We start from the raw sequence: 25,424 nt of genomic DNA, 5'->3' as shown, positions 1-25,424 counted from the left end.
GAGCTAAGGGATGCATGAGACATATTATTAAATAAAACGAATATCTATTTTGATTTGGAGTACAGGTACAGCGTCACAACATGATGCTAACTCAATTCACATCTGAAACAAACGAAAAAGAAAGTGCTAGCTCATTAATCACAAGGAAACAAACATTTGTTTCTAGCGTATTGTTTCACATTAATCAACTAAAACAATATCTGAATTGTAAAAAAGAGAAGAGAACTAACAAATATTTGTTTTTGAAATAAGTACAACATCACAATTCGTCTAACTTCCAGCTGAGAAGCCACACACCCAGGGTTCAAATCCTGGGTGCTGCATAATAAAAATCGCCTCACTAGTGAAGCTAGGGTTCCAGGGATTTTCTACTATAAAAAGTTGTGACCTTCCTCTTAATTAATAAAGAGTAAAATACACTGGCGGCCCTTTAACTTGTCAGTCTGTGCCACTTTGGCCCATAAACTTGTAAACCCGAAAAAGTGACCCCTGAACTTGTCCGTCTGTGCCACTTTGGTCCATGAACTTGCAAACGCAAAAGTGACCTCTGAATTTTGTATTTGTATGTTTATGGACCAAAGTGGCACAGGTGAACAAGTTCAGGAGGCACTTTTTTGCGTTTACAAGTTCATGGACCAAAGTGGCACAGACCGACAAGTTAGAGGGCCGCCAGTGTATTTTACTCATTAATAAAAAAACGGGTGGGGTTGTTCCCTCGGTTGAGTTTTTTTTTTTTTGGTTCTAACTCAAATGAACGATGTCTGAAGTGTGAAAATAGAGCTAACACCTAACAGGCGCATGAAACACACAAGAAGTAAAACAGTTTTACTTCTGAACAAAGTATAGCATCACAAACTTTGGTGGGTGTTGCTATTGTCCTAAGAAACGAGAATTAACTGCTACTTATAATCAGTCCATGATCATCAAGAGATCCGCAATGAACCGGGAAATAAACACTTGTTAACATTTTGTGTTCCACGTTTGTCACCCAGACAGCGTTGCGCCTCGCCTGCCAACTCCCAACATTTTTTGACGCAGGACGGAGTCGAATTGGACCCTCACCGTATCAAGACGGACCTCCCTGAGAAAGACTGAGGTAGTTTTGAAGCGAAAAATTTCGTGACACTATAACACTTTTGTTTGTTTGTGGTAATTATTGTCCAATTATGGACTAACTAGCTCAAAAAAATTCGTTTCGTAAATTACGATTAAACTGTGTAATTAGTTTTTATTTTTATCTATATTTAATACTCGATGCATGCGTCTAATAAAGATTCGATGTGACGGGAAATCTTGAAAATTTTTAGATTTTGGGATGGAGGTAAACAAGGCCTGAGACCCAAGTTTGTTAACGTAGTAGATGCAAGTACAGTTAGGAAGTTCCTTGCAATTTACAAACACCACGTTCACGCGCAGTAATCTGAAAATTCTGAATAGAAACGGTGGTGCTGCCTCGCATCATCTGACCACCTTTGGGACCCGTCCGACCAATCAGATGTTCAGCAGACAAAGCACTGAATTATATATTAACATACGGAATAATACTAGTATACCAATGAGAAACTGCAAGAATGAACCCCAAAATAATCCCATTTCATTTCTCCATTGATCATCATGTTTATAAGTAGCAGTTATGCAGCTAATACATCGACGACAGAGAACCAAGAGAACGGTAAACGTAAACATAACAGAGTCAAAAAAACATTCTCTAGCCCGTCTAGTCCAAAAGTATGGTATATGCCCCCATATGCCTGTATCCTTCACCACTACTTACTACTTACCACATCACTCCATAAACACCAAGCTGTAAGCTATCGACGACTATGTCCCACTAAACCTGCACCTAAAGAACAAAATGATCTCACCAGTCACCAGTCACCACCATACCATGATCACCGATATATCTACGCCATCTCCAGTTTAACACAACACTACCTACATCTCCACCTGGCAAAAACACCAGGCAGCTTTTGGATCAAAGGGACAAACACTATGTTGGTGTCGGATTCAGCTCAATGCCACGCTGCCTCGCATTCTCCACGATGCTCTCAGTGTTGCTCCCACTGGCTTTGCAGTAATTCAGATGCGCGTGCCACAGCTTGAAGGAGAAGGGGTAGACCGATGCTGCCTGCTGGTAGAACCTCTTTACAATCTCTGTGACATGCAACTTCTGCAGGAGATCTGCGCCTTCTAGCCATACTGATTCTGGTGCGACAGGTACAGCTCGGAAGATGGCGTTGATCAGAACAGAACTTGCCCAGAACCTGGTCCCAGTGGAGGTTGCATCAGAACCACTGAAGTGCTTAGCTACAAATCCACCAACTGCTAAACCTAGGCGATAGTTTGCAGGAAGAGCCTCCATGACCGTTTCAACAAAATCTACCAGGTACTTCACATCGCCAATTCTTTTTGGAAGGAGAGACGGACCAAAGCACACTTCAAGGGCAGAGTTTATCAGAGAAGAATCTGCAGGAACAGAACCAATAGTGTCATCTATAAGCTGCCTAAGCCTATGTTTCTTAACATTTTGGCAAAACCTTCGTGACAGCAGCTCCCTTGTTGGCAAGTTGCGATTATCTGCAAGGTAACCAATGATTAAACTGAATGTAGCCTGAGTTTGAGCATCTGTCGAAGACGATGATTTCTCCAGCTCCAGTGCATGAATTGCAGCATGTTCTCTTATACAGTGCTCGTACCACTCCCCATGAGCCAATTTCAATGCTTTATCCACAGCAATTTGTGCTTCCTGTAGGTTGTTCTCTAGTATCTTGTACAATGAGAGGTTTAATAACCGAAAGATGAGATCTTCTGATGTAGATGGACCAGAGCCAACTTCCTGGGGAGAAACAAGTGATGATGTTCCAGGCTCTTCGCTGCTCAGTTCTATACAAATAGCAGAATTGGTTTGGATATCACAATCTTTTCCGTGTTCATCAAACCAGCAAGTCAGTACCTTCTCAGCTAACTCGGTATCAGTGGCCAGAACATGCTCAACATATTGATTCCACATATATTGAATTCCTTGTGCCTCTTTAGGCCAATTCAAGATCAACTCATCAAAGCTTTTCAGACCAGGACATGTACCATGCTTTCTGTCTAACCGAGCTGAGATAAGCAGAATCTGAGGACACATTGGGTACTCCTTCATGTACGTCACCAGCATATCAGCAGAAGATTTAAAACCTTCAACAGCCGCTAGACAACTAATGTGGTTAACAGTGAGGAATTGCGATAACATCAGGTAAGATGGATCCCCGTTTTTAACACACTCACTAATATCTTCAGCCATCTTATAAGCAGCATAATTTAAAAGTTCTATAATCTTATCTCTGTTAGCTACGCTGGGATCAATAGAAGGCCATTTTAAGGCACGAGGCAAAGCTTTCTGGAACTCTAGCTGATCAATAATTTCCTCTGGAAGGTTCCTGTAAATTGAGATATATAGGCAGGAAATCCAAAATATGCATCTGTCGGACATGGTCAAGCTAGAAATGACATCAGCAAGCAACTTGTCACCACAATTATCAGGCATTGCAGTTGGAAGTATTCCAATAATCCTAGAAATTGCCTTCTCTACATTTCCAGACATGCACAGGAAGTAAATCATCTGTAAGAAGATGTCTAGTATGAAAGCACTTCTTTCTTGTAGATCCTTGTCACTGTCAGCTGTCATTTGGCAGAGCATGCTCAAAGCATCGTTATAAGTATCCAATCGATCATCAACACGTAACCTACTATTTATATACATAAGCCATAATTCATAGGAACAAAAATTGTGTTGCACCTAGAAAGAAAACAAAGTATAAGGTTTGTTGATAATTATACAATAAGGTTTGTTCATAATTATACAATAGCATCTACAAATGATAAAACAACCATGCATCAATTGGAGGCAAACCACAAACATGAAATGCCCTCAATCTCATCTAAAGTTTTTTCATGTCCTAAAAACAAAAAGTAAAAAACGAGATGGACCACATTGGGATTGAAGCACAATCTGGCATTAGAGGGATGTAATCATAATCAAGCAAACCATACCAAATGAACAAAATTTAGCTTTCGCATGAATAAGATAAGCAATTGATACATTAGAACAAGCAGTGTAATAAAAAAAAAAGTAAAAAGCATCTGTAGCTCATGCATTCCAACATAAAATTTTTAGGCTTAAACTAAATGGCAAGAACAACCAGTAAATAGTTTACCGCATGAAAAAACATGTCATCTTTTCCAAGTCCTTCATCCTTTTGATAGTAAATATGGAGATAAAACACCCACAGGATAACTGTACTTGGATCAGCCTCAATAGACCGCGCCAGAAATGAAAGAGCCTGCAAAACAAACATTATTTAGAGATAAGCTAATGGCCAACAATATCCAACCTGAACTCAACTGCGTAGAAGCAGTTAAAACATGTTCTAATCTGAAGGGTACAATATCCAATACAGAAGTCACCTTGATCCTTTCAGGCTTGTTTCCTTTTCCACAATATAAATCAAGAGCTGCCTCCAAGAATAATTCAATATCAACAGGACCCTGTACAATCTTATTCTACAGAATAAAAAGTTACACAGCAATAATCAAAATACAAGCAGATCAGATATCATGAATTCAAACCAAAAATGTCAATTCATCATGTTCCAACTACTATGAAATGTATGCTAATAATGTTTATAAACACCATAAGTATGAAATGTATGCTAATAAAGTTTAAACCCCATAGGTGGTGGCAAATACTTGGTCCAGTACAGAAGCAATTGTCAAATTCAGAGTATTTTTGCATTGAAACAATGAAACCACAAGAAAAGAGTGCAGTGTTAACAAGTACCAATATAACCTGATCAAAATAATTGATATGCCATTATGCAATAATATCACGAGAATAGAAAGAGCAGGAAACTTCAAGAATAAGTTTAGTGTGGAGAACCAGACTCCAATGTGTATGTCACTTCCGCGATATGATGATAACTGCAATACAGTGCGCTCTACCCACCTTCCTGCTATCCAGCATTCGAAATTTTAATAGTTGTCTGTTCCTATCAAAATCAGCAATCCAGCCATCACCAGCCTGTAAGAACGGTGCATCTGATGGAAGAACTCTTTGAACAGATAAAGGTAAAGGAAAGGAAGCACAAAACCCCCTTTGCCAATATTGCCATAAACTGCTAGCCAAAACTGACTGTGTCAAGTTCAGATCAGCTTTAATAAGATTTGAACCGACAAGATACACTGGCACAGGAAGAATATGCTGAGACAAACCATAAGGAATCTGGCCTGCATAAAATCATCCGTTACAATAAATTAAACAGCATTCATAATGCATAATGTGTATGCATTATGGAATTATAGTCAAGTAATCAACACGATAAGAGAGCAATTGTAAATATAGCAAACCTGAAACAGAGGTCATAGAATGTTTTTTAAGCTTTGGCTTTCTCCAAGCATGATGCTCAACATGTTGCCACTGGCACTCTTCGTCATTGCATTTTCCTCGAAGCTCAAACATGCAGAAGGGCCAGAAAGGATCAATCACACTGTGTACCATATTATTATCCTTTTGGGTAGTTGGGAGAATCTTCATATTTTCTCCAACAAGGTCATGCATCATATCTTGTACACTTTCTGTAACTTCAGACGCTGCATCACTGGTCAGATAGTCATTTTTGTAATCTGAAGGGTCCTTGCAAATCCCAGGTAATGCTCGCTTGATTTGTCTAGCGGCATTTAGTGGAGCTGAAGAAGGAAAAATGAGAGTGTCCATAGCCAATGGCATGCATAACTCTTTGAGAGAAGAAATGTTGTCCTCAGGATCACAGTTGCCCATTGAAGGACCACTACTAGAATTAGAGAGGCCGCCAGTTTTTTCAGCACCATCGTTTTCCAGCTCCATTGTACCTGCACAACAAAATAAAGTATTCTTACAAAGAAGTTCACATGAGCCAGTGTAGAGTCCATTTCCTAAAATGAAAGGAGCAAACTGAGAAACATAGCTTTTAGCCACACTAGTATGCCCAATTGTCTGCATAGGCATAGTTTTAGATCATTGTTATCCATCAACATTAAAAAAGAATCAATACCTCTAAATAGTAATGACTTCATCCTATAAGAATCTAATTTTAATATATTTCCATGTAAGGATGAAAAGATTGGCTGATAAGCCATGGCAGAAAGTACTATTGGCTGATTTATTGTAAGAGAAAAACACTGCTGAATGGCTGGCAGATTCGGCTGATAAGCCCAAGCAAACAAGCAACAGTAATAAAACTCACTATCAGCAATATTTAGTAAAGATAATTCATATTGTGTAGTATATATTTTAAAGAGCCTAAACATATCCATCACAAAGATGGAAGATATAGCTTATCAAATGAATGGATGCTTGCAGGGTAAATCAGTACACACTGCAACGCCTCAACACATATACAGATCATTACGTATAGAATTAGAAGTATTAATAGAAACCCAAGTGATATAACCTTCAGGAGTAGTTGTCATAATATTCTGCTCTGCTTCCTGTAACTGATGTCCAACATACATTGACTGCTTGCCATGTCCTGCAGCTACTTTTCCAAGAGCAAGTTCTTCAGTGCCTTCATCAATGGTGACATTCAAGCATGATTTCTTCCCAAATCTTTCAACCAATCTAGACCTCAAAGAAGCTTCTAAAAGTTCATAATCCTGAGCACTGTCACCAGAAACTTGTCTGTTTTCCTCAGAATATACATGTATAGTTTCTTCCATTTGATTCTCCAGATCCAAAGTGCATTCTGATCTTGCCTGTCTAGTGGGGAAGAGAAGATCATCCTCCATGTAATCTGAAAGGACGCTATCAGCATTGGCAGCAGTCACAGAGCTGGGATCAGCTGTGCTGGCAGCAAGCTTATCATGATAGTGTGGCCGTGCCTCATGCTTATCAACTGGCTGCTCAGAATGTTCTTCAGAAAGCCTGTGCCTACCACCCTGATTTTCAGGCATCTGACTATCTGCATGAATCTGAGAATTGAGCAGTGATGGCATTGCAAGGCCATCTTCAGGATTCCGAAAACTCAAAGACTGCACCAAAGAAGAATTCTCTGCAATTAAACCATGGACTTGTGAAGAGCAAATCTCTCTTTTTCTACGAAGAATTGCACATCTTTCATTTGCCTCGAGTAAAGCTCTTTGTGCTTTGCGATAAGCTCTAAGAGCTTCTCTTTCTTCAGCTTCACATTTTTGTCTATGCTCCTGAGCATCCTCCAATTCCTTGTCTTGTAGTTCTTCCATCTCAAGTAGAGAGAACAATGTTGTGTTCCGTGTGTCTACGCCTATCTGGACACTGCAGTTCAAACATACGGCGTTCTGCAAAAAATAGAAAAGGGGAATTGACCTTACCTTACACAATGAAATTTGACACAGTAAAACATAATTCCAGAAAAAAGAAACTCAAATGAGTTCAACAATCAAATCAAAACATTGACGTTCTGAAATAGATGCTCCCATAAGGAACCCCTCTAAGTTTAGTGTCAGGTATAATCAATACAAAAATTCTAGTGGCCCCAAATTGCTGCTATATGCGTCTCAATTGCATTCAAGCTCAATAGTTCATTCAAGGGGGCATTCTAGCAGGTTAGCAACAGCAGAAGCATTAACTGAGCATCAGCTAATTAGATGTATTACTAAACAAGAAAAATAAGTAGAGCAAAACAAGAGTGCAGAACGAACCTCCTTTCCAGGTTGCAATTGTGGCATTCCATCTAACACAGGTGGAGTACCAACAGGCAGTACCTGTTGCCTAGCTTGGGCAGACGTGACAGGCGCCAAAGCACTAGTATCTTCTGGTACAGTTTGTGTGTCAGTAAATGGTGGTTGTGCTGCAAGCCCATCGTGCAACTCAAGCATAGCATGGTTACCAGCACCTCCAGCATCTTTGTGGTGATGAAGGCTCTTAGTTGCCCCACCTTGTTGTATTTGATCTGAATGTTCTGTTGTGGCTGTGGTATCTGTTTCATTGACATTAAGGTTCATAGAAATTCCATTTTCAAACTGATTTGTCACTTCTGAAGATTGCACATTGTTTTTCCCTGATGTAGAACCAATAGGTGCGAATGTTACCAGGTCACTGCGAAATTGGCTGTTCGAATTCTGCTGATTGAGCTTCAACCTTTTATTTGGTCCTCCATTATGTTCAGACAGACTATTAAAGCGTGAATATTCACCACTGTTGGAAGCTTCAAGCCCTATCTTTTCTGATGGCAGCCTTGGCTGATTGGAAGACAATTCTGTATTCTTTGTAGCAACAGCGGACAAAGGTCTTTTTTGACCTTTTAGTTCATTTTCTCTAGCAGCTATTTTATGGCGCAAGATTTCTAACCTATCATCTTCAGAATGTACTCCTACCCCATTTTGAATTTTCTGTTTAGACTTCAGAGGATTAACTTGGCGGACAGGTGGCTCTTTCCTGACAAAGGTATTACCTGATCCCCTGCCAGCCCCTACATTTCTGTGTGTGAATGGAAAAGCAGGCAAGTGTGCAGGACCTACTTTTGTACCAAGGGTTTTCTGCTGAGATACTTCCTCTCTCATGATCCTAGTTTGCATACTGTTCCCTGTTCTCTGTGTACCTTGAGAGCTGGCCTTCCTAACTTTACCTTGTCTTGTCTTTCCAGAGTCTGTCTCGCCATCATCATCTGAGAAAGTTATCACAAGGTTATCACTTGACACAGGCTTCTGCCATGAAAGATTCCGATTAGTACCCGGTTTGAATTGCCCCTGATTCGCCCTCATGATCTTCTTGTAACTTGGAGCAGACACTTTATGATTCAGAGCATTCGAGACAATCAAGGTGTTACTGCCTGGCAAGTCAGAGGAAAACAGGTAACGCAGCAGGATCAGTAAGGAGGCAGGCTATCTTTCCATGGAAGGAAACTGGCATAAAACATGAAATGCAGGATCACTAATCGGAAGTCAGAATGTACCTTTACCAAGGAGAGTTGCCGATGGCACTTGAGATCCAGCCTCCACAAACTTCCCAAGAATGGATGTAGCACCTAGCCGAGTTTGCAGAGTCTGGTCGGAGCAATTTAATGAGCACGATAAACGACAAACATTGCAAATCTAAGCACACGTATCGGCAATAAATGCATTGGTACGTTCATATATACATACATACATACATACATAATACTATACAGGTGACAAATATGCAATCATGTATACATGATAAATATGAGAAGTTGATAAATGCAGTGCATTAATACACCAATCAGAATCTCACAGCACTTAAAGCAGCAGAATTGCAGAATTGCAGAAAGCACACATCAGCAACCTATTTGCTCTTACACCTTCATTGAATTATGCCGCACTACAAGTTAAGACAGCTCAACCGTAACCGCAGAATCAGATCACATTTACTTAAACCCTATATGTGTGTCGTAGTCCTAACTCCTAAACACCAAACAACGAGCTTCTAAGCATGCATCAAGTCCCATTCCCATACTGGAAGCCCTCTTCCTGCCGCTGCCAGATCTTAGAGGCACTACCACAACAACGTGTCCATCCCCCCAAACAATTCGCCAAGCTGCAAATCGAGCACGCTTCATCAGAACACCTAGGCAAGCACCCAGCCCCGGCCCCGCCGATCCAAGCTTGGTACCCTAGCCGCCCGCGGGACGAGTCAAAGCGTCAACGGCACGCAACTGCAGCGCGGCCGCGCGGGAGCGGAAGCACCTAGATCCAGGACAAGCGAGCGAGCGAGCGCGGGTCGAGAAGGCGCGAGAGCTCACCTCGTCGTCGTCGGCGCCGGAGGAGAGCTCGCCTTCCTCGCGCGCCCTCGCAACCGCCGTCACCGGCGGCGGCGGCGGAGGCGGAGGAGGAGGAGGAGGGCGAGGCGGGGCCGCGCTAGGGTTCTGCGAGGCGGCGGGCGCGGGTTTGGGGCCCGTCATGGGAGGGATGAGGGAGGGAGGGAGGAAGCGAGGCGAGGGTTTTTGCGCGAGGCCGAGGCGGCCGCGTCGCTTTCGCGTGCCGTCGCGCCCTCGTCCTCCTCCGAGAACGGAAAGGGCAAGGAGGGGGGGGCAAAGCAGCTACAGCTCGGGGTGATGGGGTCCCGGGCCGATTTTTTTGGGGTGGGCGGCCGAGAGCCTGACCGGTGGGGCCCGCGAGTAAGGGGAGAGGACGGCGTGCCGCGTGGCCCCGTGGTGATTGGTGAGAGGGAGGCGCGAGAGGGGATTCCTGTTCCCACGTTTTGTCTGGGGCCGCGATGGACTCTGCGGAGCCGTCGGATTTCCGGGCCAGACGGCCTGAACAGTCTAGCTGGAATATTCTCTCCTCTTCTGCTTTCAGACTTCTTAAATTTTGTTATTGTAGCACTTTCATTTGTATTTGGTAATTAATATGTAACCATAAACTAATTAAGTTTAAAAAATTTATCTCACGATTTACAGACAAACTGTGTGACTAGTTATTTTTTATACATTTACAACAAGATTCGATGTGACGAAGAATCTTGAAAAATTTTAGATTTTGAAATGAACTAAACAAGGCGAAGTACTCCCTTAGTTTATATATTATAGGACGTTTTAGCTTTTTTAAGATTCGTAGTTTTTATTAGGTACTCCTATTCTAAATTATTCTAAATTATAAGTAACTTTGATTTTTTGGTATGTACTACGTATAATTTACTATGTATCTAGACGTACTATATTATATCTAGATACCCAGTGAAATGGATGTGACAAAAAAATCAAAACAACTTATAATTTGAAACTTTTGAGAGTCACTCAATATATATTACGTCTAAATATAGAGTAAAAACCATGTATCTAGAATTACCAAAATGACTTATAATCTAGAACACATGGTAGTATTTTATTGACAGAATTTTTCACGGTCTGGCTGGTTACCCAAAATTCACGATTATTCTATTTCCTGATGGTAGCAATGTACAGCGGGCAAATAGGATTATTTTCTCCACTGGCGCACGGGCATTTAGTATTCGTTAATTGGAATATCAGCAAGGGTAACAAAGCTACTTATTAGTCACATGATTGATCTGCTCAGACTACAACAGAAGCTTGAATCACATCCATACAGATTGTAGAAATTAAGTGCCACAAATTCTCAGTTACAGCATAGATAAGCTATTTGTGGTCCAAATTCAGGAAAAGTTCTTTTCCCCCCTAAACAAATGGGCACAAAACTGGAACCTCCTCCAGGTTACAAGTAAGTAAAAAACAAGATCTGGATTCTGGAACGACATGTCTATATCTTGAGTTTCAGGTCTGAGTCTGACGGCAGCGCTCTTCCGCGGTGGTTGAAGATCATGAAATCCAGGTTAGCCGGGAGTGAGACGATCCTGCACACATGGTGACAAATGGATTAGCGGAACCATAACAGAACTTCTCAATGTAAGGCTGGGCATCTACCGAGATAGGAGATACTCATTAAAAGCTTGCTGTAGGTTCAACTCTTTGTGATAATGCAATATAAGTAAAACAAGGATCTTGAGTAAGCACTGCAGAACAAAATCTCAATTCTGAATGAGATGGATTCTTAATTCACAATAGCCCCAAAGAAAAACAGAGCAAAAGTAAAAGACAAAAGTAGTTCAACTGTGACTAGTGGCCATGGCCAAATATTTCGAAATAGTGCATGTCAGTAGATTCCCATAGCATGACAGTTAACACATGGTTTTAGAAAATAGTAACATGTACAGTATACTAAATATAAATACAATTAACAAATTTGCAACATGAATATATACAATCATGATGTCATTCTAAATGTGACATTCCCCTCTTCCAATGTACAAAATGCCAGGTGCCACACTGCCATTACTGAATAAAATTAAGTACTTATGCAGTTAGGATCCAAAACTAAGTTGTGTATCATACAATTACACTCCTTAATGTAAGCGGGATCTAACACAGCCAATGTTCATCATATTGGTGCAGGTTCAACTATATGTAATGATACAATTAAAAGAGTGATGCTTGACTTGAGTACACATTGTAGAGTAAAATCTTGTTCAGAAAAAGCAAGGATGGTAGAATTTTGTTCGCAATGCACATACCAGAGCTCAGAATCATTTGGGTCACTTTCAGGTTAGTACTATGGTAAAATCTCAGATTAAACTATCATAGCCATATCCCAGAAATGAAGAGAGAGAGAGAGAGAGAGAGAGAGAGTAATTGTCAGATTAAACTAGGGGTGGGGATTTATTTGTCACTAGTTACTAGTTGACATGGCAAAATAACACCGCCACCGGTCCACCTCAATATTTGAAATCAGTCAAAGTCAAATGTTTTGCATAGTGAAAGAATCTAAGAAACGAATGGGAAATGCCCCACATACAACCACTTTGCACACAGGTTGTGCAAATGTGTTTCCCTTATAGCTATTTCAACCATTTGATCCTGAGTTAGTAGCAAATGGTTGTACGCGTAGCAGTACTCCTAATAAATAGAGATTTAGAAAGTGGTTACACATATCTAATACTCAATTCTCAATTTGGCATATATTATTATAGTACTAAATTGATAAAATGATAAAATCAACAAAATATGCAACGCAATTTATCTTGATGCTATGTTATAGCCTCCCACATATACAAAAATTGGAGATTTTATTCTTCCAATATACAAACTGGCAGCTGCCAACACTGAACAAAATTAAGTGATTATGAAGTCAATATATGGTATGATGAAATTAACCAAATTCTGAATGACCGTATAATTGATGTTTCAATGAATTTACTTGTTTCAAATATGTTGTGCTGTTTAGTCTTTTATCACTATTCCTATCCTATAAATAAAAGCACCAACAAATGAGAACTGCGAACAGTTTTGTATTCTTGTATTTTAGGTCGAATGGCTCATGACATTGTAATTTACTGTATCTGTATGCATGTGCAATAAACTCACATAGGAAGACAGGACAGGCTTAGAAAACAATTATGCATACCCAATTCTCAGTTTGTCGCATGCTAGTACAGTGTTAAATTGACATAATGACAAGATAACAGAATCTACAACACAAATTTAATCTTCACCAAATCTAAATAGAGCTTTATCTCTTTCCTCGGATGTAGTTGAGGTTGTGGTGGATTGCAGGTGCCATGGGTATCTCTTACCTGGGATCGCTGGTAAACTTTTGTCCATGCAATTTAGTTTTTTCCTAGTTTCCAGGGTGTGAGTGTGTGGTGTGTGTTATTGTTTGGGGTTCTATTCCCCCTTTTTATTCTTCTTAATATAATGATACACAACTCTCCTGCGTGTTCAAGAAAAAATCTTGATGTTATGCTATAGTCTCACATATATACAAAAGGTCAATTTCCCGCTTCCAATGTAACACTTGCAAGTGCTATCGCGAGGCTAGATAATGTTAAGTTCTTATTGCAGTCACAAATGTTATGATGAAATGAACCCAATTCTAAATGACTATATTCAGTTCGAATGAATTAACTTATTATGACTAACAAGTTTCAAATATATTGCAGAATTCAGGTTTCTGTTATTATTTTCTATCAATAGAAACACCAACGAAGGACAAAGAACTGCAAATGGTTGTGTATTTCTGTATTTTAGGTCGCACATGATACTGTAATATATTGTATGCCTGTGAAATTCATGTTAATGATGCATGCACAGCTAGACAAGTTATTATGATTACAGCTGCTAAAGCAATAGTACAGAGTCACACTTTCTGTAATTTAGTTTCCTAGTTCCTGTTCCAGGATTTAGTAATTCCAACTTAGGAAGGAAACTAGTTTTGACTTTTTTAGATTGAAAAAAAAAACGAGATCCAACCTTGAAAGAACTAGGCGGATTTTCATTAAGAAGAGAAATAGGCACCCAAATTCAAGCCAAGAGAGAACTTGAACCTGACTGGTTTGGTGCATGACCAAACGTCCCACCCAACCAGTTGAGCTAGGCTCAATTCCTGGCCTTCTATCAGCTCACGTAAGGAGCTTACAAACTATATACAAAATGCATACAGAGGACAATATAGGCTACCTATTCTCCTCAGAATGTGGGAGCACTGAGAGAAATTACAAAATATATACAGAGGGCAAGATAGGCTCACCTATTCTCCTCAGAATGTGGGAGCACCGAGAGAAATTTTGCTGGAACAGCAAGACCAGCCCACATGCACAAGGCCAACCCTAAGAGCAACTCCATCATCACCTGAACAATCAGAAGTAAACCATAAGGCAAGCAAACACTCCCTTATTTGGTTGATAAAAACAGAACAGCTAACTAAAACAAAATGGTTGGCACAAAAGACAGTACAGAAGGATATGTGCATAACATATACACCTCGCAACCTCATACATATCAGAATACCATACCACATGTTCTGTTTTAGTTGCACACCAAAATTCTTTAGACATACTGTAGCTAACGACAAACTTCTCAAATCAGATCACTTCGGAATTCATAGTTCACGCTTACACTACAGCACCAAAACCCATCCCTCTGCAAAATCACCAGCCCGAGCTGCCATGGTAGCTAGAGATAGACAAGTCTATACACACAAAGATTCCAGTATATCGCAGATAGGTAAACTAGATAAAAAAAAGATTCCAGGTGTTGAGAATACATACATCCATGGGCGGCCGCGAGAACTCCTCCTCCGTGATCTTGAGCACTGAGCGGTCTGTAATAACACAGAAAACATCAAGCCGTCAAAGCTAGCCGGCCACTAACAGCATAATTCGAGTGAATTGTCCAGGAATCTCGCCGGCACTGAAACGCAGATCAATTCTACTGGCGCACTGCTGCCTCGCGAACCAACCACGCAGCCCTCGTGCCCGGCCGGTGAAGAGAGCACCAGGATCACAGAAGCTCGTGAACTAGATCTAAACCCCGCCCCAATTCACTAAAGCCTCAACGGCGGGCTCGATCCGAGAGCGCAGCGGATCCCGAAGAACCGAGAACCCACCACGGAACGGCAACCCAGGGGAAATCAAAGGCGCCTTCGGAAAACGGAGATCCACGGCGAAATTTGGTGAGAGCGCGGCGGCGAGGGGATGGGAGAAGGATGGGTATAGAAGAAGGATGGAGCGTACACTGGATGGTGGCGTAAGCGGCGTGGGCGAGGATGGCGCCGCCGATAACGCCCACTACGTAGCCGATGCCCATGGCGACTGCCGACTGGGCTAGTGAGGCTGGCTGCTTCTTCCCCCTGCTCGCCGCGCCTGAACTGCTGATGCTGCGAGCGAACGGGCGAGAGGGCAGACCGGCGGCGGGCGCGGCACGTTCGCACGCACGGCTGAGGGCGCCGCGGGCGAGGGGCACGCGGGGAGGGTGAGGCGCGGGCGGCAGGCGGTGGACGCGAGGGGAGGTGCGGGGAAGAAGATGGACCCAAAGTTCATTGCAGGGGTAGAAAAGACTTTTCCCAAAGCCCTGTCAAGCAAAGAGTGCTAGACCGATGACCTGGCGTGCCATGTGTGAGCAAAATAATACGGTCATTGTTTTTTAGACAAACGAATAAATAAGTTTTTCTCTATAGTATGATAGAATTATAAGGCCAGTCTCAGTCGGTTTTTCACCAGAATGTTATGCATATTTAGTAGAGCGTCATATCAGCAAAACTGTACTTTTTGCATGAAATAAAGAGAAGAGAATGAAGTAGTTTTACCATGATAAAACCCCGCGGGCGTTGTTTCCCACGCGGTGAAACGGGATGAAATCCCCATTGAGAGCTAAATCGTTTCACCATCTTCCATGTGATCCAATCATTTTGCAGTAATTAAATGCTTTGCTCAGCCTAGGAAACGTCAAGGTGAAATTCATGCATTGTGGAGGTTGTTTCATTATTCGTTTCATTAATGCCCTCTCAGCGGATTTGTTTTGGAAACAGTGCATTAAAACGGGCCACGGAGACTCGCCTAAGAATCATTTTAAAACTGTCTCACCTCCTGTTATCGACGTGATTTGTTTGATGATATGATGCCATGACCGGATCCTCGGACTTGATCTTTTTCGACAACTGCTTATGAGAGTTGTGAAGCGCTTGTACCATTCCAATCTAGAGTAGGTTTATGGATAGCCATCATCGACATTTAAGGTCCCTTTGGTTGGGCTTTTGAACCTGCTTTTGCTTTTGTAAAAGCCAAAAGCCAACCAAAGGGTCCAAAAGCTACAAGTGCTTTTGCCCAAAAGCAGCTTTTCTCGTAGTACAAATCCAAAAGCACCTCACCCCCTGCTTTCACTGACTTTTGGGATCCCTTTAGTTTTTTTTTTTTCCAAAAGCCACGAGTGACCAACCAAATGACTTTTGGGTTTCTCAAAGCCCACATCCCACAACAGCTTTTCAAAAGCTCAAAGCTCACAGTAGCTTTTCCAAAAGTCACAGCCCAACCAAACACACCCTTAGCACCATAGGAATAGTATACTATTAGTAATATAGTTTTTTTCTTACCTTCTAAATTCTAATTAGGTATATATAAATATTTAGTATTACTTGTTCGCTTGAGTTTATCTATCGAATCTGCTAGTCATTTAACAATATTTTTTTTATAACAAATCAACGAATATGAACGTACAAGTACAATTCAGTAATTTATCAATGGAAAAATCCTGTCATCGTGGCCTCGTTTCGTGGGCATAAATCCATCCACACAAAGTCTGTCTTTACAAAATAAATATTAAAACTATTGTAGCTACACATGCAAAACTAGATCGATATCTTTTTTTTTAGATAAAGGACCCTTTAGATTAAAATTGTCCATTATTAGACTCAAAACAAGTCTTCATTTGTAACTATTTAAAAAGTTTCGACAACCAAATTTAGCTTTATGGCCTCCTACACATGGTGCCGGTCTTCATTTGCATTTGTTAATAACTTAAATTACGACGACCAAATTTATAGGTAAAATGTGGACCATACAAAGATTGTAGGTGTGCTTGCTTTATGGCCTCCCGCCTCCTAGGCAAGCTGCCCACCAAACAACGATCTTGATCTTAGGCCTTGTTTACTTCCACCTAAAAACCTAAAATTTTTCAAGATTCCGTGTCACATCTAATCTTTAGACACATACATGGAGTATTAAATATAGATGAAAATAAAAATTAATTGCACAGTTTGGTCGAAATTTACGAGACGAATCTTTTAAGCCTAGTTAGTTCATAGTTGGACAATAATTACCACAAACAAACGAAAGTACTACAGTGTCGCGAAATTTTTCTCTTCACCAACTAAACAAGGCCTTAGACGTCTAAAATCGAACAAATGGATACTCTCTCAGTCATTCCAAAAAACCTAGAAAGTCAAACCATCTCAAATTTAACCAAATTTATATCATAAGATAATAATATTTATAATCACAATTAAGTATTATTAGATTCTTTATTAATTATATTTTATATTATATCTATTTAGTATTATCAATCTTTATAATTTTTTTCTATAATTTTGGTTAAATTTGAAATGCTTTAACTTTTCAAGATTCTTAAAATAACTTATAATTTAGAATTGAGTGAGTACATTGTAGCGGTGCCCATGTCGGACAAACTTACTTAGAGCATCTCCAACAACTTGGTATTTCAACATACCATCCTACCAAATTTGCTAAAAGCATAAAAATCATCCCCCAACAATTCCTTATCTCAACTTGCTAAATTTCTCAAGTTGATATCCAGAGGTTTCTACTGCCGAGATTTATCAAGTTGCTATCCCAAGCGCAACTTGTTGGAGACACATATTCTTTTACCAAGTGAGCGAGTCACATCTGTCATCCTCTATTTTTACCAAGTGAGAATAGCAACTTATTGGAGACACATCCTTTTTTCTTTTGCTAAACAAATTAGCAATTTGCTATAACTCAAGATTTGACAAGTGAATTTTACCAAGTTGTTGGAGATGCTCTTAGAAGACAAGCAAATAGCACACATGTATGCCAAATTTGAATCCTGAGTACACATGAATAAAAACATAGTGAGTGGGTTTGTGCCTATTTGGTAAGCGTGGTAACCCTTCATTATGACCATATGTATTAGGAGGATTGGATCGCTCCACGGCAGGAACTGCAATTACTTATTATGGCACCTTGACTCAGATGCTCCGTCGTTATAAGGCCTTGTTTAGTTCTCTACCTAAAAAATTTTCACCTGATATATTGAATCTTTGGATATATGCATGGAGTATTAAATATAGACAAAAAAAACTAATTACACAGTTTTGTCATAAATTGCGAGACGAATCTTTTAAGCCTAATTAGTCCATAATTAGCCATAACTGCTACAATAATCTATATATGTTAATGACAGATTAATTAGTCTTAATAAATTTGTCTCGCAGTTTTCAGACGAGCTATGTAATTTATTTTTTTATTAATCTACGTTTAATACTTCAAATGTGTACTGACATATCTGATGTGATACATAAAAAATTTCTTTTCGTGAACTAAACAAGGCTTTACTTTCTTGAAGTCCCTGTCATTTTAAGAAAGGATTGTCGTCACTGTAAGCATTGGCCTGTTGTTTGTTCAAAGTTGATGGGCTAATTTCTCATAAAAGTTAATGCTTTTCCAATTGAAAAGGTTTTGAAATGCTTGTAAGAAGCTGAAAAATAGTCGATAGAATGTCAACCTCTAGTAGGAACCTTTAAAATATTGAAACTCATGAGGTGCTTCTTGTGATTTCATAGAAACTTTCTCAGTCATGAAAGTACTGCTAGCATTATTCACTTTGCTGATAAGCTAGATTGAAAAGTATCTTTTGCTGATTTTTTAGAGAAAATACTGTAATACGGTTGTTTGTTCGCTTGAACTTATCAGCCATGTTATAGTGTTTCTATTTGTTTAAACTTATCCGTCATGTTACAGTATCTTTTCTCACAAAAAATTAGCGAACAATACTTTTCAGCCTGACTTACTCTATTTATTTTAAATTATAAGATATTCTGGTTTTTCTAAATATATTGTTTTAATTATGCATCTAGACATATTTATATATCTAAGTGCATAGAAAATGAAATAGATCTAGAACAAAACGTCTTATAATTTATAATAGAGGGAGTACTTTTTCCATAAACTTAGGTCTTGTTTAGTTCACTCAAAAAACCAAAATTTTTTTAAGATTCTCCGTCACATTAAATCTTACGGCACATGCATGGATCATTAAATATAGATGAAAATAAAAACTAACTGTACAGTTTGTCGGTAAATTGCGAGACGAATCTTTTAAGCCTAGTTACTTCATGATTGAACAATGTTTGTCAAATAAAAACAAAAGTATTACAGTATTAAAATCTAAAAACTTTTTGGATCTAAACAAGGCCTTAGCAAAGTTTTACTCAGGATAAATACATTCTAGATGGAGAGTACGGGCTAATAATGGTATCAAAAGTTCTGGTGTTCACTGAACGGGAGGCTAGCTGCCGGTCCGAGACTCCGAGCTGAGAGCAGGCATGGTAGTGCTTGGCTTCAAAAAAATTTGAAGTGTTTTTATTTAGTTCTTTCCCAAAATATTTACGCTCTATCTGTTTGGACATATACAATAAAATATTAAATGGTTTCAAAATTAGGCCTTATTTAGTTCTCGAAGGAAAAAATTTCGCGACACTGTAGCACGTTCGTTTGTTTGTGGTAATTATTGTCTAATTATGGACTAACTAAGATCAAAAGATTTTGTCTCATCAATTTCGACCAAACTGTGTAATTAGTTTTTATTTTCGTCTATATTTAATACTCTATGCATGCGTCTAAAGATTCGATGTGACAAGAAATTTTGAAAAGTTTTGGGTTTTGGGTAGAAGTAAACAGGCCTTAAAGAAAAAGGTTGTTAGAAACGCCGGTGATGGCTGTGTCACATGTCGTGACTGTGGAGCTTCACACATTGCCTGTAGGTTTATGTTCAAATGCTCAAGTGTCTAACGGTCTAGACCAACACTAGACGTGTCACGCATTAGATGATTTTGTATTTATAGTAGCTAAAATTTCAAAATTTTCAAACAGATATCAGAAAAATGCACATATAATTGGCTAAATGTACTCTAGCATCCAAAACACTAAGATAATATTATGAGAAGTTGAGATTTTAAATATGATAGTTCCAAGTTCTCAGTTTATCACACATTTAATTCATCATCTCTACTCTCTAAAAGAAATCATCACCTCTAGCATATAGACATGATAATTTACAACTTACAGAAACCAAAGAGAATCGATATGATATGATATGATATGATATGATATGATATGATATGATATGATATGATATGATATGATATGATATGATATGATATGATATGATATGATATGATATGATATGATATGATATGATATGACATGACATGACATGACATGACATGACATGACATGACATGACATGACATGACATGATATGATTATTGACTTAATTATAAGTAATATCGATCTATGTATGATGGTTGAATGTTTCCTTGTACATTGTTTAGGTAAGATTTGGGTTCTCACATTGCCTAGACATAAGTCTAAGAGCTAACTCCAGCAGTAGCCCAAAGAACAGGGCCCTACTTATTATTTGGGTGCTCTCCCTATTTTTAGGTGCTCAAAATTTTTGCTTTTACTCCAACAGGACCACCTAAATGAAGGCCCCAAATCCAAATTGACAAACAATGACATGTGGGATCCACTGGTTATTGGGTCAAACCTTTCTTTCTCACATCCTCCACATAGAGGCCAGAACGTAAAGGAGATAAAAGCTCTCGGCGCATCGGGGCAGCGCCCGCATGGCGGGGAAGGGGCCGCACTGGAGTTGCGCACCGGCGGATCCAGCCAGCGGTGGAGGGAGGGAGCGCAGTAGTGGAGATCGGCACTGGAGGGAGGTGGGCAAGGCTGTGTGGTGCGGGGAGGTAATGGCCACACCACGCAGGATGAGGGCTGGGGTTGTTGAGCCAACAGGATTGGAGTCTGCAGGGGAAATTTGGGTGCCCACCCAAAATTGGGGGCTCTAGTAGGAACCCTGCTGGAGTGTTATTTTTAGTCTAGGCACTCATGTTTAACTATAGAGACTCAAATAGAGGCCCAGGAGTTGCTCTAAGACACCTAGACCTAGTCGATTGTCTAATAAAATCTAAGGCATGTCTAGCCTTCGTGTCTTGACGGTCTTTGCCTAGAGTTAACTATGTAGACAGTCAAATGCCTAGACCAGAGTCTAGTGCTAAACTTATATCTAGGCGAACAATGTTTCCAACCTGATCGATTAGGAGCATGTGTCTATTATATACTCGCTGGCTGATGTAAAGTTTCACATATCTCTTAGGTTTTGGTCTGCAGTTACTACAGCAAGAACAAAGATGAATACAGATCTTGTTTTTCTCTCTGAACTAGCTCCGCATCACAGCCGAGAAGTCGAATAGTCCCAGTTTGCCAGCAAATTTGTAGTCACAACTCTCAACCAAGGATAAACAGAACACGCAGGAGAAACAACACAAATCCGCAGAGACAGTACAGGATCCTAAAGAAAAATAAAATACCAAGCATGTCCACGTACTCTTCAATCTTGGGATCACAAGTGCATTATACGTTCACACCTCACCGGCTCACCATAGAAGGGCGACAGAGCCCCCCAAACCAAGATCTTGATTATTGCATAAATTGTGTTACAAAGGCCGAGTTTACTCATGACAATGATCGTTCTCTGTTTTACCGGAACAATCGCTTACATTGAACGTCTGGTACAAAACGGATGCAACTTCAAGCACAACTACATTGTGATTTATGCGGCCATGATGCAATCAATGGCTTCTTTGCAGATCCCAGTCATGGTGGCCTCTGGTCCATAGACCTGCAATGCATTTGTTGAGCATAATCAGGGAACAAGTGGCGTTTCAGGAAATGCAAGGTGCCACATTTTATAGAAAAGAGGTGCCATAAGAGAAGAAATCATACCTCAATTGGAACGCCAAGTTCCGTGCCTAGGGTGCGCATTTTAGCGAGTCCAGTTTGGTAGTTTGGACCACCTCTCCGGACATAAATATTCATCCTTGCAGCCTTCAATTTGGATTCCTGGAACCAGATCCCAAAACGAAATAACAAAAAAGATTGGTGAAGATTTTAAATGGAGACAGGTGGGAGTGGTTGGAGAATTGAACGGCTATCCAACTTCGCGGTCCAATTTACCTTCTCTCTTAAAGCCCGAATGATGCCATTAAATGTTGCAGCAACATCGGTGAAGTTAGCGATACCTCCTCCGATAAGAAGGGCTCTCTTACGGCCATCAGGATCAGCAGTAGCGCACTGCACAAGTTCAAAACATATCCATGAAAAATAGAAGTAATGAACTATCAGAGCACACTGCACGAGTTTAATATTCATAAAAGATAGAAGTAATGGACAGAATAGATAGACAGGCGAAAGGTTCTACTGTTCTTACATCCAGAAGTACTCTAGCATACTGCAGAACCTCCTCCTCCTTAGGAGCTCCACTGTACTCTGCATAATTTCCTAGCTCTGAAGCATATCCCAAATCACCAACCTGGTATGCAAGAGGAACTATTGAGATTATTACACAATGAACCTCACAAATAGCACATTTTAACATCAAATATAAGCTCCTTCTAGAAATCCATTTCATCACAGATCCAAAGTTAACATGAAAAGGCGCCAACAGGTGTAAAGAAACTTGAAGGAGGGTCTGCATGGAATTCAGGCTTACAGTATCCGCGTATATGACGCTAGCACCACCACCTGCAACCATTGTCCAAATGCGTCCTTTTGGGTTCAGTACTGTGAATTTCAGAGAAGCACTTGTCTGCAAGAAGAGAAGTGGTTCATTACTTAAATCTAGTGGAACACACAGAACTGTCAACATATGTTTAATCTAAATAGAAACACAAACGAGCAATGGAGTAATTATTTACAGACAGCATGCTTCAGGGGGAAAGGTTGGAATCAAATATAAGTTGTCCACTTTTACATGAACATACCTTCTCATCCAGTTCGTGGATAAAGCTTTCTGAGGGACTGAGAACTCTTCCAAAAGGTAGAGGGAACTCAATGTCACCCCACCTGTACATGAAAAACAGTGGTCGTTATGATTGGCAATACAGTAGAAAAACCTATACTTTTCACATAAAAATGGCTGGTATGACTAATATGGAGGAGGCAACGGTGATCTGTGAGGTACATCAAAAGCCTGAACCATACTTATTAAAGTTCTTGAAAGCAGCTGTGTCATCTAGTTCTCCTCTCATATCCAGAGGATACGGTTCACCATTTACCAAGGTGAATGGGTTCATCTCAAGAAATGAGAAATCCAAGTCTGCAAAAGAACCAATGGGCATCATACGTTGAGTGTTGAAACTGGAAAAGCAACAATTACAAACTGTTTGCCTTTCAAAAGCAAGGGTTACGTACCTTGGAAAACAGAAAATACACCTCTAATGAAACCACCTATTTTTGTGCGGACCTGAAATTTCAAGCATGGATAATCAATGAAGAATCAACTGAAACTTGATGGTTAATCAAGAATCTGAGAATTACCAGCAGTAATGAGTTCCAAGCCTACTGGGAACAAAATATATGGTATAACAAATAAACAAGTGACAGTGCAATAGCTTACCTCCAATGGCAAGGTGGCGATCAAAGGAGCACATGCGTCAGGTGTCATTTGCTTCTCTGTCGGAAGAAAGATAGTCTTAACCTTGTCCCAGTTCTCCTCGATCTCAATACCTCCACACTCTGAGAAACTAATGGTGCTGCCAAGCCTTTCTGATACAATCGAAAGGTAATACTCTTGGTCATGCGGCACAAATGGCTCAACTATGAAGGTTGTAATTGGAGCTTTGCAGCCACCCATCTCGACCTAGATAAGTGAGCAAATCCATTCATACAGATTTTCATACAGATTATAAATAGCTTTAATAATCAAAGTTTGTGCTGGTAAAAAAGCATGTCAAGATGTTAGCCATGACAGTACCTCAACACCCAACCGCTCCTTGACAAATTGGCGAACTTGGGCAAGATCTAGGTTGAGGGCCACAAGTCCACTCTTCCCACGTTTCCCGAAGAGCATGTCAGGTTTCACAACCAACTTCATAGATGAGAGCCATGGCTCCTGGTTTGCAAGCTCGGTGAAATCCGTTGACTGTGTGACCTGTGATTAAGCATTCTGAAAATTCAGTCAACTGATCTTGAGGAATATGTAAAAAAACAGGGATGCTATAGTGAGTGAAAGAAGGTAACTAATATAGAACATCAGAACTTGAAGCAACTCACTCGGGAGCAATCAAAATAAACCAGTGTTTCTACAGCCAACCAAACTCAATCAGTATTTCTACAACAAATAAACCCAGCATTTGGGATTTCTCGCAGAGCATCAATGACAGCAGGAAACTCTTGGAACTGCTCAAAGGCTTCCACTGAAAAGAGGCAGGCGAAACAAACTATGCAACGTGTTTACCTGACTTGCTTGAAGCACTGACAAGTTCCTGTCCTTAGTAAAGGAACAGAGTTCAGGAAACTTTGTATTAAAAAGGAAACAAGCACAGCTACAAAGAGAACTCAAGTAAAATGAGCTGGTTGTTCCTATCAGGTGAATGGCAACTATAAACGAAGACAATCTGCTGGCGTTACCTAGATAATGATCTACTGGTTTTTGACACAGACCCAGTTTATCAGAGTAAAATTCTTCTAAACCAAACTATATATACTGCTAATAAGAAATTTCTGGATTTTACAGAGGTTGAGATTTCAATCACCACCGTCACAGACCTTGGAAACCCCATTTCAGTAAACCAATTATTATCAGTAGAGCATTTCTCATATATATAAAAGGAAGACGTGCTGAACATTCCAACCCGAAGTACTGCCAGTTGACCTACTATATACTAACGAGACGAACAGCCCGACGAAGCGCCTGTACCGCAAACGCGCAAGTTCGAAGCCTTGGCCCCGGAATTCCACCAGAGCGAGATGACTCCGGCACCCGATCCTGGTTCCTACGGTGACCGCGCGCCCGCCGTGCCCCCCAGGCCGATCCTGTTCCTCGCGCCAGAGCGGGGCAGGAGCAGGATCCGCGGCCGGCGCCCCCCGAGATCCGCCCGCACACGCCGAGCGCTCCTCTGATCCCCTCCCCGCAGACGACGAGGCGATCCGACAAGCACGCACCCGCACTGGCCGCACCGCGGGAGAGCGAAGAGCAGGGGGCAAGGGCAAAGGAGGGAGGAGCGAGCGAGTGATCGACCGACGGACGGACCTGCGCGGAGAGGATCTGGAGGTCGATGCCGGCGAGGCGCTTGAGGTGCTCCCGGAGGAGGCGCTTGGAGTCGTACTCCCGGATCTTCTTCCGCGCCATCGCCGCCGGCCCGAGCCGAACCGCCTTCTGGAAGCTAAGGGAAGGGGAGGAGGAGTAGGTGGGGTGCCGTGCGTGCGTGCGTGCGTAGCTGCAACGAGCGAGCGGGCGACGACCGGTGCTGTTCGGGATTCGGGCCGGGCCGCGCCGGCGCGGGCAGGACGGGCGGGTTTA

General features: G+C 40.8%; 3 protein-coding genes across 4 annotated transcripts; all 3 read right to left on the bottom strand.

Annotated features, from left to right (window-relative positions):
* Positions 1,573-10,049, bottom strand: LOC8068086. 2 transcript variants are annotated; one of them, XM_021445714.1, is made up of 10 exons: positions 9,759-10,049; positions 8,952-9,042; positions 8,730-8,828; positions 7,699-8,663; positions 6,474-7,335; positions 5,392-5,892; positions 4,991-5,271; positions 4,453-4,548; positions 4,203-4,328; positions 1,573-3,784 (listed from the first exon to the last, which is right to left on the bottom strand). In XM_021445714.1, the coding sequence occupies exons 1-10, from the start codon at positions 9,915-9,917 to the stop codon at positions 1,991-1,993; spliced, it is 4,974 nt and encodes a 1,657-aa protein (XP_021301389.1). In that variant the 5' UTR covers positions 9,918-10,049; the 3' UTR covers positions 1,573-1,990. The 2 variants fall into 2 exon arrangements, with proteins under 2 accessions (XP_021301389.1, XP_021301388.1); XM_021445713.1 differs by having other exon boundaries at positions 7,699-8,828.
* LOC8068085 (membrane magnesium transporter) lies at positions 10,974-15,334 on the bottom strand. Its single transcript, XM_002442293.2, has 4 exons — positions 15,041-15,334; positions 14,576-14,628; positions 14,056-14,156; positions 10,974-11,326 (listed from the first exon to the last, which is right to left on the bottom strand). Exons 1-4 carry the CDS (start codon positions 15,111-15,113, stop codon positions 11,233-11,235), a joined length of 321 nt encoding a protein of 106 aa, XP_002442338.1. The 5' UTR covers positions 15,114-15,334; the 3' UTR covers positions 10,974-11,232.
* Positions 21,415-25,424, bottom strand: LOC8068084 (ATP-citrate synthase alpha chain protein 3). The gene is made up of 11 exons (XM_002442292.2): positions 25,155-25,424; positions 23,877-24,053; positions 23,520-23,762; positions 23,315-23,366; positions 23,105-23,219; positions 22,885-22,966; positions 22,614-22,709; positions 22,332-22,433; positions 22,079-22,195; positions 21,848-21,964; positions 21,415-21,743 (listed from the first exon to the last, which is right to left on the bottom strand). Exons 1-11 carry the CDS (start codon positions 25,251-25,253, stop codon positions 21,675-21,677), a joined length of 1,269 nt encoding a protein of 422 aa, XP_002442337.1. The 5' UTR covers positions 25,254-25,424; the 3' UTR covers positions 21,415-21,674.

This window comes from Sorghum bicolor, chromosome 8 (genome assembly GCF_000003195.3).
Source record: "Sorghum bicolor cultivar BTx623 chromosome 8, Sorghum_bicolor_NCBIv3, whole genome shotgun sequence".
NCBI classification, from domain to species: Eukaryota; Viridiplantae; Streptophyta; class Magnoliopsida; order Poales; family Poaceae; genus Sorghum; species Sorghum bicolor.
Note: the sequence above shows the minus strand (reverse complement) of the source record. Positions and strands in the feature narration are given on the sequence as shown.

Coding starts and splice junctions, on each gene's coding strand:
- LOC8068086 (XM_021445713.1), bottom strand. CDS start 9,917: ATGACGGGCCCCAAACCCGCGCCCGCCGCCTCGCAGAACCCTAGCGCG. Junction 7,336..7,698: donor AATTGCAACCTGGAAAGGAG/GTTCGTTCTGCA, acceptor TATTTTTTGCAG/AACGCCGTATGTTTGAACTG. Junction 5,893..6,473: donor TATGACAACTACTCCTGAAG/GTTATATCACTT, acceptor TTTGTTGTGCAG/GTACAATGGAGCTGGAAAAC.
- LOC8068085 (XM_002442293.2), bottom strand. CDS start 15,113: ATGGGCATCGGCTACGTAGTGGGCGTTATCGGCGGCGCCATCCTCGCC. Junction 14,157..14,575: donor TCTCGCGGCCGCCCATGGAT/GTATGTATTCTC, acceptor CTGATTGTTCAG/GTGATGATGGAGTTGCTCTT. Junction 11,327..14,055: donor CCACATTCTGAGGAGAATAG/GTGAGCCTATCT, acceptor CCATGTGTGCAG/GATCGTCTCACTCCCGGCTA.
- LOC8068084 (XM_002442292.2), bottom strand. CDS start 25,253: ATGGCGCGGAAGAAGATCCGGGAGTACGACTCCAAGCGCCTCCTCCGG. Junction 22,967..23,104: donor GCTTTCAAGAACTTTAATAA/GTATGGTTCAGG, acceptor TTTCATGTACAG/GTGGGGTGACATTGAGTTCC. Junction 21,744..21,847: donor AACTTGGCGTTCCAATTGAG/GTATGATTTCTT, acceptor AATGCATTGCAG/GTCTATGGACCAGAGGCCAC.